General features: G+C 36.9%; 1 protein-coding gene across 1 annotated transcript in view; it reads left to right on the top strand.

Annotated features, from left to right (window-relative positions):
* CPNE8 (copine 8) overlaps positions 1-17,286 on the top strand; it is a 230,369-nt gene extending 213,083 nt beyond the window's left edge. Inside the window, exons 19-20 of the mRNA XM_043563315.1 lie at positions 1,052-1,125; positions 15,565-17,286. Coding sequence (XP_043419250.1) covers positions 1,052-1,125; positions 15,565-15,753 — 263 coding nt within the window. The 3' untranslated portion in view covers positions 15,754-17,286. The remainder of the gene's footprint in view (positions 1-1,051; positions 1,126-15,564) is intronic.
* The last annotated feature ends 1,004 nt before the right edge of the window (positions 17,287-18,290 follow it).

Below are 18,290 nucleotides of genomic sequence, written 5' to 3'. Positions count from 1 at the left end.
TTATAGAGTGGTAGCTCTCTATCAATTATGTGCAGTAACAATGTTTCAGCCCAGATAGTGACTCATGAACATGTATATAAAAGTAAAATTTAAAACAGTGTTTTTAACCCAGATGCATTATCCAAACACTGAAGAAAATAATGAAAAGGTTCTGGCTGAGCTGTAGTTTTTGGAGGGTGAAGAGGCAAACAAATTGCAAGTGGTCACTGGAGTCTGGTGAATGTCATGTGTATACGAAATGAATTATCAGTAATAGAATTATACTTTTAAACACAAATTAGCATTCCTCATGTAATTAATTATTTAGAGAATTCTCACTGAAAACTTAATAAACTCTGGAAAATGTTCTTAATTGCAGCATTACTTTACTTTATTACCAGCTGTTCTATTATATCACAGCATTTACAAATACCAGCTGAGCTGATCTATGTAATGTTGAAATTATTTCTTAACTAACAAAAAAAATCATACTTCAGAATAATCACACTTTATTCAATCAATATAAGGTAGAGCAAATGCCTCTTTGTTTTAAAATCCATTAATAAGGTAGAAATTGGGCAATATATTGGATATACAGTTTTGTAGTTTCTTTCTTTTTTTAAATTTAAATCCAAGTTAGTTAACATACAGTGGATTTGTTGTGGTTTCAATGGGAATAGAGTTCAAATTGTTCCTGGTAATCTGTGATTACTGTCAAGTTTCTTAAATTAGAAAGAAGACAAAAGTTGAATGGATTAGCATCACTTGCCCAATGAGTCATGTCAGCATATAACCCAGAATTGAGAACCTCTAGGATGGGGAGATATATCTATACTACACTCGCTCTTCCATTTTGCAAGGGTCACATGAGGTCTTGGCTAGCTTCCTTCATTTGTAACATTTGCGCGCAGTCAAGTTCTGTGGTAGAAATGACTGAGGAGATGGGATCCACAAGCCTTCTGCCCTGACATAGGATGCATTGCTACTTCATACATCTTGATTTCCTATCACCTGTGTTGTTTTAGTACATGACTGAAATGCGCTGGATAAATGGTCTTATTTTATTTTCAAGCCATGGTTGAATTGGATGGAGATGATGTAAGAGTTTCCTCCAGAGGAAAATATGCCGAGAGGGATATTGTACAGGTAAGAAATTTAATGGAAATTACTCATTTTGTTCATTGTGAGGAACCTGTCAGCCCTGATTTGTAAATAAACAACTTAATTGAAAGCAGGACTGTCAGTTTCTGTTTAATTTAGTTGATTGATTCTCTATGAGATGCGTGGCAAGTAGGGCCTAGAATAAGTACCTAGTGATTTTTTTCTTCTATTTCAAGTTCACCATATATAAGATAGAAATGTTAATAAGTGTCTTTTCCTACTTTAATATTACCAGAAAATATCATAGAGGTCGTTGGTAAAATTAGAAGCCAGAAACATAACAGACTTTTTAATGATGCTTATCCATTATGTACTCCTCAATAAAGACTAAGTATATTTTAAGACAGCTGATTACATTTCAATGTAAATAAATTTAGTGGAAGCAAACCAAAACTGTAGATATTTACATAGTCTACCTAGATTATGGTTAGAAAAGTGGAGAAATAGATTTTAAGATTCTATGTAATATAGAATTATATATAAAAATATAAATTATATATAATTTAAGTGTAATTATATATAGATGTTATATAATATAATAATATATGATATACAATAACATAACAACCTATGTAATATATATCATTTACACTTGTTATAATCAAGAAAAATATGTAACTAAAGCCTACTATTCTAGGAGTGAATAGAAGGGAAAAATCTGCAACCAATCATTATAGTTCAAATTTATCATTGAAAGTAAGCATTTAATTTAACTAAATGGCTACATACTTTAGAGTTTCCATACTTCTAGGATTTTACAAGGGGAAAAAAAAGCTGTGAAGTATACTTTTTTAAATATGAAAGCAAAGATCTCAGCACCGTTTAAACACATGCTATAAAAGTTTTGAAGGGGCAAACAATGGACTTCAGTGTTATCTCCTAAATAATAACCTGTATTTTCACCCAAAAAGCAGTCATTAAAAGAATCCCACAGAATTTAGAATCCTGTGGAATTTGGTTCAAATCCCACTTTGGCCACTGTGATGATTTGAATGAGCTTTCTAAATTTCAGTGTTCTGGTGTTCTGGCATTGTTGTTAAGATTCAGTAAGGTCATGTGTATAAAATACATTTCTGAAATATAACTCAGTAAAAGACAACAAAAACTGATTAAAATAATTTGAAGGAGAAATATAATCAGTAAGTATGTTAATATAGAGATTAATGTTGATAAAAATTTTAAAAAGCATTGTTCTTTATCAGGCAGCAAGATTAAATTTTAAAATAGAAACATCTATATAACAGGTTTTTTTAAAGATAATTAAATATGATTTAAACTTTTTAACCTAACGTTCTTGGTAGACTAAAAAGAACACATGCACATGAATGATTAGGTTAAAAGCACCTGAAAAAGGGAACATGATGATGTGGTCATTTATTTAAGTATCCCATGGTGTTTTGTTTTCATAATTAGACACATGATTATTCACCTTAACCTTATTAGCATAATTATACGTCTAAGTAATTACACTTTATCTAAAAGCTCTTCATAATGTATGACTCACAGTTTCCAAAAAATCAAATTACTGAAGGGAAGTATGAATTTGAAGTTCTTTGGAATGTGTTATGCTGCTATTGTAATGCATTATTCAAAATCAGTAGAAGCAACCTCATGTCCCATAGCGTCATCATAATGCTTAAGGGAAACTTGTTACTATTTTCTTCCTTTAGAGGTAGTTAAGCTTGCCCACATGGTTAAGGTTACCTTTAAGAGGGCTAATCTGTTATATTAGTGAAAAACAATAGTCATGCCTGTTAGCATTTATAAAATAAAAATGTCCATGATCATGAAAGTATTTAGTCTCTCAGTGGAAATACTATATTGTGGAGAATATTGAGATTGAGATGCCTAGATATATGAAAGTATAATATTGTCTCTCTGATCTTGAACAAGTCAAGTAATCTCTCTGAGCCTTCATTTCATTACCTCTAGACTTTAAATTCTTTCATCTCCGCTCTTTTCATGATGTGAATCTCAGAAGAAGTTAAAACATGAAAATACTTGGTATAATCATGTTTTTTCTCCTTGCAAGTCAGACAGAATCCATGAGACAGACCAGCCTGCCACCTTAAAGTGACATGGGGATCCTCAATGATCCTGAAGACATCTGGCAATATAACTAAATATTCAAGGAATTCTGTCACATAAAGTTGAACTGAAGTGAAAGAGTCATTGGATCTTACAGATATTGAATAGGAAATTAAAATGTGCCCAGGGAATTAATAGCCTCTTGAATGACTATGACTTCTTGACTTGTATGCCTACATTTGGTTAAGGACATTTAATAGACTCTTCTCTAATTTCATGGAGAAGATACTAGGTGGTGATTGGTCTTTTCAAAATAGTTAGCAAGGTAACCATTTACCTTGCTAACAACACAATATCACATTGTGTTGAAGAGCAATTAGCATTCTCTCTCACCTCAAATAAGGTTTTACAAACTTTTTCACCATCACAGTTTTCCAGTTTCTACCATCCACTAAAATGTTACTTAAATTAGTTATTTGCGAAAAGGGGTTTATGGAGGATTGCGGGAAGATGGCGGCATAGGGGGACGCTGGGCTCACCGCGCGTCCTGCTGATCGCTTAGATTCCACCTACACCTGCCTAACTAACCCAGAAAACCACCAGAAGACTAGCAGAATGGAGTCTCCTGAGCCAAGCGCAGACGAGAGGCCCACGGAAGAGGGTAGGAAGGGTGGAGGGTGGTACACGCTGCACGGACTGGCAGGAGGGAGCCAGGGCGGAGGGGCAGCCTGCCGGCCAAGCAGAGCCCCAGAGTCTGGCTTGCAAAATCGGAGGGGCCGGACAGAGTGTGTTCTAACAGCAAGCGCGACTTAGCATCTGAGAGGTCATAAGTTAACAGCTCTGCTCGGAAAGCGGGAAGGCTGGAGGACAAAGGGAGGGAGAGTTGCTGAGCCCCGGGACGACAGAGCTCAGTTTGGTAGGGAACAAAGGCGCTCGCCAGCGCCATCTCCCTCACCCATCCCCCAGCCAAAATCCCAAAGGGAACCAGTTCCTGCCAGGGAACTTGCTTGCTCCGGGCAAATACCCAATGCTGTGCTTCTGCGGAGCCACCCCTCCGGCAGAGGGTCTGACTCCCTCCAGCTGCCACAGGGCCCCTCCTGAAGTGGATCACCTAAGGAGAAGTGAGCTAAGCCTGCCCCTCCTGCCCCCATACACCTTGCCTGCCCACCCCAGCTAATACACCAGATCCCCAGCACCACAAGCCAGGCAGTGTGCAAGTAGCCCAGACGGGCCACGCCACCCCACAGTGAATCCCGCCCCTAGGAGAGGGGAAGAGAAGGTACACACCAGTCTGACTGTGGCCCCAGCGGTGGGCTGGGGGCAGACATCAGGTCTGACTGCGGCCCCGCCCACCAACTCCAGTTATACACCACAGCACAGGGGAAGTGCCCTACAGGACCACACCACTCCAGGGACTATCCAAAATGACCAAACGGAAGAATTCCCCTCAAAAGAATCTCCAGGAAATAACAACAGCTAATGAACTGATCAAAAATGATTTAAATAATGTAACAAAGAGTGAGTTTAGAATAATACTCATAAAATTAATCACTAGGCTTGAAAACAGTATAGAGGACAGCAGAGAATCTCTTGCTACAGAGATCAAGGGACTAAGGAATAGTCAGGAGGAGCTGAAAAACGCTTTAAACGAAATGCAAAACAAAATGGAAATGACGACAGCTTGGATTGAAGAGGCAGAGGAGAGAATAGGTGAGGTAGAAGATAAAGTTATGGAAAAAGAGGAAGCTGAGAAAAAGATAAAAAAATCCAGGAGTATGAGGGGAAAATTAGAGAACTAAGTGATACACTAAAAAGAAATAATATACGCATAATTGGTATCCCAGAGGAGGAAGAGAGAGGGAAAGGTGCTAAAGGAGTACTTGAAGAAATAATAGCTGAGAACTTCCCTGAACTGGGGAAGGAAAAAGGCATTGAAATCCAAGAGGCACAGAGAACTCCCTTCAGACGTCACTTGAATCGATCTTCTGCACGACATATCATAGTGAAACTGGCAAAATACAAGGATAAAGAAAAAATTCTGAAAGCAGCAAGGGGTAAACATGCCCTCACATATAAAGGGAGACCTATAAGACTCGTGACTGATCTCTCTTTTGAAACTTGGCAGGCCAGAAAGGATTGGCACGAGATCTTTAATGTGCTGAACAGGAAAAATATGCAGCCAAGAATCCTTTATCCAGCAAGTCTGTCATTTAGAATAGAAGGAGAGATAAGGTCTTCCCAAACAAACAAAAACTGAAGGAATTTGTCACCACTAAACCAGCCCTACAAGAGATCCTAAGGAGGATCCTGTGAGACAAAGTACCAGAGACATCACTACAAGCATAAAACATACAGACATCACAATGACTCTAAACCTGTATCTTTCTATAATAACAATGAACGTAAATGGATTAAATGCACCAACCAAAAGACATAGGGTATCAGAATGGATAAAAAAACAAGACCCATCTATTTGCTGTCTACAAGAGACTCATTTTAGACCTGAGGACACCTTTAGATTGAGAGTGAGGGGATGGAGAACTATTTGTCATGCGACTGGAAGCCAAAAGAAAGCTGGAGTAGCCATACTTATATCAGGCAAACTAGACTTTAAATTAAAGGCTGTAACAAGAGATGAAGAAGGACATTATATAATAATTATGGGGTCTATCCACCAGAAAGAGCTAATAATTATAAATGTCTATGCGCCAAATACCGGAGCCCCCAAATATATAAGACAATTACTCATAAACATAAGCAACCTTATTGATTGCTTATGATAAGAATGTGGTAATTGCAGGGGACTTTAACACTCCACTTACAGAAATGGATAGATCATCTAGACACATGGTCAATAAAGAAACAAGGGCCCTGAATGACACATTGGATCAGATGGAGTTGACAGATATATTTAGAACTCTGCATCCCAAAGCAACAGAATATACTTTCTTCTTGAGTGCACATGGAACATTCTCCAAGATAGATCATATACTGGGTCACAAAACAGCCCTTCTTAAGTATACAAGAATTGAAATTATACCATGCATACTTTCAGACCACAATGCTATGAAGCTTGAAATCAACCACAGGAAAAAGTCTGGAAAACCTCCAAAAGCATGGAGGTTAAAGAACACCCTACTAACGAATGAGTGGGTCAACCAGGCAATTAGAGAAGAAATTAAAAAATATATGGAAACAAACGAAAATGAAAATACAACAATCCAAACGCTTTGGGATGCAGCGAAGGCAGTCCTGAGAGGAAAATACATCGCAATCCAGGCCTATCTCAAGAAACAAGAAAAATCCCAAATACAAAATCTAACAGCACACCTAAAGGAAATAGAAGCAGAACAGCAAAGACACCCTAAACCCAGCAGAAGAAGAGAAATAATAAAGAGCAGAGCAGAAATAAACAATATAGAATCTAAAAAAACTGTAGAGCAGATCAATGAAACCAAGAGTTGGTTTTTTGAAAAAATTAACAAATGTGACAAACTTCTATCCAGGCTTCTCAAAAAGAAAAGGGAGAGGACCCAAATAGATAAAATCATGAATGAAAATGGAATGATTACAACCAATCCCTCAGAGATACAAACAATTATCAGGGAATACTATGAAAAATTATATGCCAACAAATTGGACAACCTGGAAGAAATGGACAAATTCCTAAACACCCACACTCTTCCAAAACTCAATCAGGAGGAAATAGAAAGCTTGAACAGACCCATAACCAGCGAAGAAATGGAATCGGTTATCAAAAATCTCCCAACAAATAAGAGTCCAGGACCAGATGGCTTCCCAGGGGAGTTCTACCAGACGTTTAAAGCAGAGATAATACCTATTCTTCTCAAGCTATTCCAAGAAATAGAAAGGGAAGGAAAACTTCCAGACTCATTCTATGAAGCCAGTATAACTTTGATTCCTAAACCAGACAGCAACCCAGTAAAAAAAGAGAACTACAGGCCAATATCCCTGATGAATATGGATGCAACAATTCTCAATAAGATACTAGCAAATCGAATTCAACCGCATATAAAAAGAATTATTCACCATGATCAAGTGGGATTCACTCCTGGGATGCAGGGCTGGTTCAACTTTCGCAAATCAATCAACGTGATACATCACATTAATAAAAGAAAAGAACCATATGATCCTGTCAATCGATGCAGAAAAGGCCTTTGACAAAATCCAGCACCCTTTCTTAATAAAAACCCTTGAGAAAGTCGGGATAGAAGGAACATACTTAAACATCATCAAAGCCATTTATGAAAAGCCCACAGCTAACATCATCCTCAATGGGGAAAATCTGAGAGCTTTTTCCCTGAGATCAGGAACACGACAAGGATGCCCACTCTCACCGCTGTTGTTTAACATGGTGCTGGAAGTTCTAGCATCAGCAATCAGACAACAAAAGGAAATCAAAGGCATCCAAATTGGCAAAGATGAAGTCAAGCTTTCACTTTTTGCAGATGACATGATATTATACATGGAAAATCCGATAGACTCCACCAAAAGTCTGCTAGAACTGATACATGAATTCAGCAAAGTTGCAGGAGACAAAATCAATGTACAGAAATCAGTTGCATTCTTATACACTAACAATGAAGCAACAGAAAGACAAAGAAACTGATCCCATTCACAATTGCACCAAGAAGCATAAAATACCTAGGAATAAATCTAGCCAAAGATGTAAAAGATCTGTATGCTGAAAACTGTAGAAAGCTTATGAAGGTAATTGAAGAAGATATGAAGAAATGGAATGACATTCCCTGCTCATGGATTGGAAGAATAAATATTGTCAAAATGTCATTACTACCCAAAGCTATCTACACATTCAATGCAATCCCAATCAAAATTGCACCAGCATTCTTCTCAAAACTAGAACAAACAATCCTAAAATTCATATGGAACCACAAAAGGCCCCGAATAGCCAAAGGAATTTTGAAGAAGAAGACCAAAGCAGGAGGCATCACAATCCCAGACTTTAGCCTCTACTACAAAGCTGTAATCATCAAGACAGCATGGTATTGGCACAAAAACAGACACATAGACCAATGGAATAGAATAGAAACCCCAGAACTAGACCCACAAACCTATGGCCAACTAATCTTTGACAAAGCAGGACAGAACATCCAATGGAAAAAACACAGTCTCTTTAACAAATGGTGCTGGGAGAACTGGACAGCAACATGCAGAAGGTTGAAACTAGACCACTTTCTCACACCATTCACAAAAATAAACTCAAAATGGATAAAAGACCTGAATGTGAGACAGGAAACCGTCAAAACCCTAGAGGAGAAAGCAGGAAAAGGCCTCTCTGACCTCAGCTGTAGCAATCTCTTACTCGACACATCCCCAAAGTCAAGGGAATTAAAAGCAAAAATGAACTACTGGGACCTTATGAAGATAAAAAGCTTCTGCACATCAAAGGAAACAACCAACAAAACAAAGGAAGGCAACCAACGGAATGGGAAAAGATATTTGCAAATGACATATCGGATAAAGGGCTAGTATCCAAAATCTATAAAGAGCTTACCAAACTGCACACCCAAAAAACAAATAATCCAATGAAGAAATGGGCAGAAAACATGAATAGACACTTCTCTAAAGAAGACATCCGGATGGCCAACAGGCACATGAAAAGATGCTCAACGTCGCTCCTCATCAGGGAAATACAAATCAAAACCACACTGAGATATCACCTCATGCCAGTCAGAGTGGCCAAAATGAACAAATCAGGAGACTATAGATGCTGGCGAGGATGTGGAGAAACAGGAATCCTCTTGCACTGTTGGTGGGAATGCAAATTGGTGCAGCCACTCTGGAAAGCAGTGTGGAGGTTCCTCAGAAAATTAAAAATAGACCTACCCTATGACCCAGCAATAGCACTGCTAGGAATTTACCCAAGGGATACAGGAGTACTGATGCATAGGGGCACTTGTACCCCAGTGTTTATAGCAGCACTCTCAACAATAGCCAAATTATGGAAAGAGCCTAAATGTCCATCAACTGATGAATGGATAAAGAAATTGTGGTTTATATACACAATGGAGTACTACATGGCAATGAGAAAGAACGAAATATGGCCCTTTGTAGCAACGTGGATGGAACTGGAGAGTGTGATGCTAAGTGAAATAAGTCATACAGAGAAAGACAGATACCATATGTTTTCACTCTTAGGTGGGTGGATCCTGAGAAACTTAACAGAAACCCATGGAGGAGGGGAAGGAAAAAAAAAAAGAGTTTAGAGTGGGAGAGAGCCAAAGCATAAGAGACTCTTAAAAACTGAGAACAAACTGAGGGTTGATGGGGGTGGGAGGGAGGGGAGAGTGGGTGATGGGTATTGAGGAAGGCACCTTTTGGGATGAGCACTGGGTGTTGTATGGAAACCAATTTGACAATAAATTTCATATATTGAAAAAAAAATAAATTAGTTATTTGCAAGAATAGAAATACTCTTGGGGAGACTGGGTGTTGCAGTCAGTTAAGCATCTGACTTTGGCTCAGGTCATGATATCACAGTTCATGAGTTGGAGCCCCACATTGGACTGTCCTGACTGCTCAGTTTCTGTAGAGCCTGCTTCAGATTCTGTGTCTTCCTCTCTCTTTCTGCCCCTCTCCCACCTGTGCATGCGCGCTCTCTCTCTCAAATATAAATTAAAATTTTTTTTTAATTTAACAAAAAAGAAGAGAATACTCTTGAGTACTTAGAATAATGGGGTTTCAAGGGCACACCAAGGATAATGTTGTTAATCTTCCCATCAGAAAATACCTAAGCCATCACAATCAACAATATCTAAGCCATCACATCAAATACTACTGGCTAAAATATTATCAAAAAATAAGGTCTGTTTAGACTCTCTTACCTTTTCACTGCTTCCAACTTCTTATATGTTGAAGCTAATCAGGTTAATACATTGCAAATGGAACCCAAATTTTTTAAGTGGGCAAACAAAAGCCTATAACTGCAAATAATAACAAAAGCCAGAAGTAGCTGAGTTTCAGCAGAAAGTTGAGGGTAGTGGATGGGGTTCTCATTATTATGTGAAACCTTCAGTGGCTTCCAACTTCTTCATATAATAATAATATTGAGTCATTTATTAACTTCGTTGTATGCTAGGCAGGTGCTTTCACTAAATCTTTAATTGAACTTATACAGATACTTTGATTACATTTTATGAAAAAAAAAAAAGAAATGAGTTTCAATTCTTGTCTATAGTCATGTAGCTAGGAAGAAGTAGTCAGGATTTAACCTTAAAATGTCTGATTCTAAAATTCTTAACACAAATTATGTATAACTTTGATTCTATAACCTAACCATAGCATTTAAGAACCTCCATGACCTGACCCCAATCTTCCTCTTTAGCTACACACACACACACACACACACACACACACTTTGTATAGATAAATAGGACTACTAGCTGTCTTTGAGTCAACATTTTCATTGTTCTTGCTTTTATTTCCTCTTATTATTTCACCTGGAATACTCTTCTTCCTTATCTGTGCTGATTAAAACCCTACATTTTAGGGGCGCCTGGGTGGCGCAGTCGGTTAAGCGTCCGACTTCAGCCAGGTCACGATCTCGCGGTCCGTGAGTTCGAGCCCCGCGTCAGGCTCTGGGCTGATGGCTCAGAGCCTGGAGCCTGTTTCCGATTCTGTGTCTCCCTCTCTCTCTGCCCCTCCCCCGTTCATGCTCTGTCTTTCTCTGTCCCAAAAATAAATAAATGTTGAAAAAAAAATTAAAAAAAAAACAAACCCTACATTTTGAAAGATCCCAGTATAAAGCCTTGAACAAAGCCCTCTGTACACCTGAGCTGATTTCCCCTCTGTCAATTTGTTCATATATCACTTTATATCATCCTAAATCCTGGTCTCTTTTTACTTTATAGTAGTTTATAAATGAGGAAACTGAGGCAGAGGACGAGATGTTAAACAACTTGTGCAAAATTACTTAAGTCATAAATTGTTAGATCCAAATTTCCAACAGAGTTCTGATTCCAAACCCTGAGTTCTTTCCGTTACAACACACCTACTCTCCTAAAAGCCAAAATCCTACTGAAGATTATTAGGCTCTGTTTCCCTTTTCATACTACTGTAGTGGTTTATATATCAGGGTTAGATTAATTTAGGTTCAAATAATGACCAATACTGATAACTATCTGACCTTGGGTAAGTTAACTAATCTAAGTTTCAGTTTCCTCTTCTGTCAATTCAAACTATGGGTAACATGCTAATAAAAATTAAATGAAATATTGTACTAAATTTTTTTGCAGAAGACCTGTTACCTACCAGTTGTTCAATAAGTGCATTAACACCAATATTAGTTACTGCTATTAGTGAGTATGTTGGCATAGTCTAATGCAAAGGCATTTTTTATGTCAGTATATCATAGTAGCTATACCCTGACTTGGGACACTGTAGTCAGCCTTGTGTGTGATTATATTCATTGCCTCAAGATTGAATCTCATCTGACTACAGTATAAACAGTAAGCAAGATGAGATCCTATGGTTGTTTTTCTAAAACTTAAATGAGTTATTTTCTTAAATCAATATATGTAAAGGCTTTCAATATTTGTTTGTTTGTACTATGGATTGGCCCTTGTGTATAAAGCAATGTCATTTCTCTTGGCTGCATGCAGCTGTTGGCCAGCCTATCATTTCCTTAAAGTTTATATTTAAGTCATATTTTCCATTAAAAGGAGAATAATAACCTTGAAGGCTTAGACTTGAAAATCACTAATGGAGCTCTGCACAGTAGGAACAATCGAGTAAAATTGAGCAGAACAGCAACTAAAAGTCCATTTGCCCAAACTGATTCAAACTTGTTTTCACAAATAGGCAAAACCAGCCGTTAGAGCTGCCATGTGGAACATTTTCCTTGTACTGTATGGATGCTAAAAAAAATAAAAAAATAAAAAAAAATTAGTATCAAGGATATAGTATATTTCTACAGAACAGAATGCATTTGTTGGTATTCTTCAGACAAATGTGATAAATTAGTAAAAATTAAATACTGATTTATCCCTCTAGACTGAACATTTTAAGCGTCTGAGTTAATATGTGGTGATAGTGATCAACGCTCATCCACAAATGTGTGAGCAATATTTTGAACAGGAGGTCCCCGGGTGCAGTGGCCAGAAATGAATGATAAAAAGAGACAATAATCAGAGTGGTCTGAGAAATTAAGTGGAAAACAGATTGTAGAAGGATATGAGCAATAGTGTTACAGAGGGCATATTTTGTCCTAAAATCCGTAAGATCTGGCATTAATAAGAGGTCAAGGAAATGAAGAGTCACTTGTCATTTTCATCTCTCACTTAGGAGAGTACCTCATGACATGATTGAATAGCTCAATGTTCCTTTGGGAGAGGTTTACATAATTTAGGTTAGTGAGTAGAAAGTTCTCAACGTTTTTTTTTTTCTACTCCCAGCACATGTGGGATGAGCTGTACTCCTGTTGGTAATAGGAACCTGCTATGGCAGTGATTCTCACCCTGGGGGCAAGGACCTTCAGTATTCAAGGGCCAGGCAGAATTGCTGAACAAACCTAAGTTCAATGTGATATAAACTTTCCTCTTCAGCTGAAAACTATAGTTCTTCTTACCCATGATTTATAAACATATTTTAAATAAGAGCAGAACCACATGTATTATGACAATAGCGATTGTGAATGTGAGTTTTGACATCCCAGAGCATCACGACATTCTTAAAAATGAATTGTAATGTCCTTCAGTAACAAAAATTAGCAAATCTCATAGCATCTGCTGGAAAGATGAAGCAATGGGTGTTTTAAAATAACAAAAAGGCCGGGAATTACTATCTTAGATGCCAATAGCGATATTATACTCAAACTTGATAGAGATAAAACTGATAAAGGATATTCCTTGTATTTAATGTTTGATATGAATGTAAATAGGAAACTATTAAGAATATAGTTTCATATTTATATTGAATACATACATGTTTGAGCTGGTGAGTAATAAATAATACTAGTGATGATTGCAATGACTACCCTGTATGGCACATATTATGACTTGAACACTGTTTTAAGCAGTTTACATGTTAACTGATTTAATACAGCAACCTAATGAAGTAGGTATTATTGTTTGAAGTAGGTATTATTATTATTCTCATTTATAGAAGAGGAAACTGAGGCAAAGAGTGGAAAATCATCTGTGCAAGATCATGTAGCTATTAAGTAAAAGAACTGGGCTCTGAACTGGGGAAAGTCTAATTCCAGAGTTTGGGAGAATAGGGGGTAAAAAGAGAAAAGAGTTTAATGTCCCTGGCACAGAAGAAAAGTAAAGAATCCAATGAAAATAAAAGAGCAAAGTTGAGGTCAACACTTGATCTTAGCCAAAAGGCTGAGAAGCGATGAGGTAAACACACAAACAGGTAGGATCAACTGTTTGCCGGAGGTAACACTACCCTTTCCCTGAAATGTAGGTATTAGCCACAGATTTCTGAAAAACTGAACTATTAGGAAAAAAAAGTTTAAAGGATAGTCATTGTATACTAAACATATTGATACCTTATTAGTAGTTTATTTTTAAAATGCTGTCTTTTAAAAGAAGAATGAGCTAAGCTATAACAATTAGATATCTTCTTCTCATTAATCCTGTCTTGTTGATTCCTATTTTCTCACTTTTCTAATTATCGTTTCAGAGAAAGAAATAAACCCCGACTTTTTTTTGCACTTCTTTGTTGTTGTTGTTGTTGTTAAAAATGTCATCTTGTCCAAAGTTAGATAATTTGACCTCACAAAAGTTCACATCCCCTTAGTTCTCTTCTCAGTTGAAGACTATATTTGCTCTGTTAGATTTTTCTTACCCTTATTAGCTACCTTCAGGGGTAAGAGAAAGCTTCATCACCTTTCTACAGTTTTCTAAAAGCTAGATTGAGTTTTCTTCCTGGTTAGCAAGACAGGGTAAAATTAAAGTCATATAGGTTGCTTCTGCCTACAGTATGTCTTATTTTATTTAAAAATTTTTTAATGTTTATTTATTTTTAAGAGAGAGACAGAGACAGAGTGTGAGTCGGGGGAGGAGCAGAGAGAGAGGGAGACACAGAATCTGAAATAGGCTCCAGGCTCTGAGCTGTCAGCACAGTTCAATGCAGGGCTCGAACTCACAAACAGTGAGACCATGACCTGAGCTGAAATCGGCCACTTAACCGACTGAGCCACCCAGGCACCCCCAGTATGTCTTATTTTGAAAAGAAAGTAATTTTCTACTCTTGCTTAAAGAGACTGTGTTCACTGCATACAAGGTATTCTACCTGCTATTTAATTTCTTAAAATTTTAATTTGGCTTATCTGTAGGAACCTGACCATTTTAAAACTTGCTTCTTCATAATAGTTGTTTCCTGAAAGCACATCTTGAATAACTATGTAAATCAAAAGTAACTTCCAAAATAAACTTAAAACAGTTATGGCATAGTTATAGAGATGGGAGTGTGTTCTCTCTAGAGGAGAAAAAAATAATTCAGGCTGTTAAATATTATAATCCGAAATTGCTTCAACATTCTCAAATGTCTTCGCTATACCTTTTCCCTAAGACCTAAAATTACTATGTTCCCAAACTATCACAACATTAACAGTTCAAACATTTCCAAGTGGCTTCAAGAATCATCATGTCTCTGAGGGGAAATTGAACTAATGCCCTCAAACAGCACATTTTTATTAACTTAACCATTACAAATGAAGATAGAATCAGGCAATTTATTGTCAGAGTATTTAATGTTGAGCTGATAATGGCTCTCACGTAATTGCTAATGTGAAGATAGTGCAATTATTTTTATGTGATATAAAAATAAAAATGGTGATATTTCAATAAGAATGCCAAATCTCATGCTGAATTCTTTTTCTTTTCCATTCCAAAAGAAAAAAAGAATATCTGGGACATGTGGTTTTATGTTTTAGTAATAATTAAAAATACTTCACATGTGTTTAGGATACCCACTTCTTTTTTTTTACCCTCCACTGGATACTATTTCTGATTCAAAGCTGAATTAAGCATGTATTAACTCCATTTGACAGAAAACCGAGCCCTGAAGAGGAAAATGCTCCAAGTTATTGGGAATCAGGTTAGGTATAGAACTCAAAACTGCAGAACACATGTAGCAACATGATAGACCTGTCGGGATCAAGAGACTTGAATTATCGGGAGGAACAAACATAGAAAACCATTCCATCCCTTTTTAAAGTATATACATTAGAAAGGTTTGGTCACTGTAGTAGCTGTTGGTAATGAATCAAATCTCTTTAAAATGCGTAGTAATTATTATCCATCTAACCACTACCCCAGGCTTCTTCAGTTCTCAATGAAATGTTTACATATGTTGATTTTTGTGTCTATTAAATAGCATGCTTTCTTTCTTTCACCTCTGTTGTAGTTCGTGCCATTCAGGGATTATATTGACAGAAGCGGAAACCACATACTGAGCATGGCTAGATTGGCTAAAGATGTCCTTGCTGAGATCCCCGAGCAGTTCCTGTCCTACATGAGGGCCCGAGGAATCAAGCCATCGCCTGCACCCCCCCCATACACCCCGCCTACACATGTGTTACAGACTCAGATATGACTGTGCTCTGAACTGCTAATGTTAATTACACATCAGTTAGAACTGCTGAGTCAATGCTTTGCTCCTGGTGCTCTGTAATGAACCAGGGAATGAGATCCTTTTCTCAGTTTGTTTTCAGCAGTACTGGTTAATATGCTTTCTTGGATCCAAAATTAATTCTCTTCCTAAACCAAAACTGTAAATATGGTTGTTGCATGAGCAACAAAAAAACAATTGTTTAAATGCTTGAAGCAAAATATGGATGTCTTCTCTGAATCTTTTTTTTTTTTTCTTTTGGACAGAAACAGCTAATTTCCAATATATTGTTGGGAAAAAGCACAAACTATGTTTTTAACTCAAACACTGTCCTCGACTGCTGTGTGTCTAGGAAAGCAGTCTCTCTGTATCAATGTTTACATGTTACTACTTTTTAAATTTCAATACTTTTATAACTGTTCTTAAGAATAAGAGTTTTGAATATTGAATCCTTTGTCTTCTAAATTGCAATAGCTATAATCACAAGAGCAATATCTCTTTGAATGACTGTCTGGACAAATGCAATTGCAAACAAGGGGAGGGAAATATACTTTCATATTTCTCAGTAAGTGAATTGTCTTATAAAGCTGAATCTGCTTAGTAATGAGTTCCTTTGCATTGTTTGCCGAGTATGGGAGTTTAAGCGTAGCAGGTGTGTATCCTGTAAGGACATGCATTTTTCATGGGGTTTGGGTTCTAAATTTAGACTGCCGTCAGTTTATGTTTTATAATTCTCCGTAGAAATAGGAAAAAGTCAAACATCGTGAACTGTAAAATGCACAGAAAATACTTTGTGTAAAAAGTAGCGTCTTTATATTATAATGCTATTTAAAAGACTAAAACCCAGAATATTTAACTGTGAACCATGTAGCAGAAGTTTTAAACTTTTTATTCCATTCTACCTTGTCTAGATATTTTAATTCAAAGGGATACTGGCTCTGTCAATTTGGACTTCTAGTTCTCACCTTTCCATGTGGCCATGCAGGGTGCACAGGCTGGAAGTTTTTTGTGTAATTCCCAGTTAAATACACACAACCTGTGACTTAGTGCACAACACATTTGTGAAATAACCTACTCCTACATACGGAACTGCCTGTCCACAATTAATTGTAAAATTTTTGCATGTACAGTTTTTACAAGAATTACAGTTTTGTGATGTTGTGTCTGAATTAAAGCATTTCTTTAGAACAAATGGCCTTAAATTCTCACAGAATTCCTGGAAATGATTGTGAATTGCCTTCAAATAATAGAAAAGTGTATTTATTTTTTTTCCTTTGTGTCAACAATGTAACTGCTTTATAATATTTTTCCTTATGCCCTATTTACTACTTGGTTTATTTCTACTGTATGTTGTTCTCTTTGTCCCAAGTTGACTTAGGGTGACTTTTATAAGCATGAAACTATTTTAATGAAAAGAAAAATATATACACCCACATATCTCACAGTATCAATGTTATATAATTATGTAATAATAAATTGTCCATTTTTAAGTATGTATTAAAATCTTTAAAAGGATAACTATTTGCTCTATAAATTTTATGTGTGAGTGACATGGAGTGTGATGATTTCCCTTATTGATCTTAAATAATTTTGCCAGTAGAGCTTATTAACCTCCTGAATTTTTTAATTTATCTTCATACATCAGCCCAAAGAAACAAAAGTGAATATGGTCAGTATTCCTTCTTGTGAACATCAGTTATTTTTCTTTGATCTCATCAGAGGAAATGAAGGATGTCTACTTTCTTATCTAATAGCGTACCCAAACCTAGTGGGGGCACATGGCTGAGAAACAGTCTTCAGTTATAAACCTTGCCCTGTGTATGGTTGAGAATAGTGACTGGAAATGCATGTGATGTTAGTTCTATATGTTAGGTTAGAAAATACCCAGTCGTATCTCATCATTGCATAAACGAAGAAACTAAGTCTGAAGGGGCTGAGTGATTTATCTAAGACTGTAACTAGGACGGAACAAAAGTAACTACCTACATTTTGTGGACCATCATTAGGGGCTTTACAATGAAATATCCCAGAAACATAATCCATAAATGCAAACACGTATCAATATCTGGACATACAAACTAGGTATGAAGGATATGCAAACATTAGATAATGAGAGACAAGAAAGGTAGGTATTGAGAGAAGAGTGATAGCTCCAAATCATAAACCTTGCTGCCGAAAGCAGATTAAGAACAAAGGTTCTGGATGCTCTCCTCTCTAATCCTATCCCTTTTCTTCTCTGATGAAAGCCATTTTAATTCTAGGATGAGCCCTCGGGCTTCTATTCAGGCATCTCCATCACTGAGTTATGTAATATGAATTCCCATTGCTTCCCAAATGAATATTAAAATCATCCAGGCTTGTCTCATCCTTTTCCCCAACTGATCTGAATTTATCTGGAGTCTCAGACATAGTTCATACTGTTTCCTCCCATCTCTCCTTAGGCCTCCACCTAGAATACCCTTTGTATCTTCTAGCCCAAGCCTCAACTCTTAACCATATTCTTTAAAACTTCTGGTGACAAT

Source organism: Prionailurus bengalensis, chromosome B4 (assembly GCF_016509475.1).
Source record: "Prionailurus bengalensis isolate Pbe53 chromosome B4, Fcat_Pben_1.1_paternal_pri, whole genome shotgun sequence".
In the NCBI taxonomy this organism is placed as follows: Eukaryota; Metazoa; Chordata; class Mammalia; order Carnivora; family Felidae; genus Prionailurus; species Prionailurus bengalensis.
This window is presented reverse-complemented; position numbering and strand designations above follow the sequence as displayed.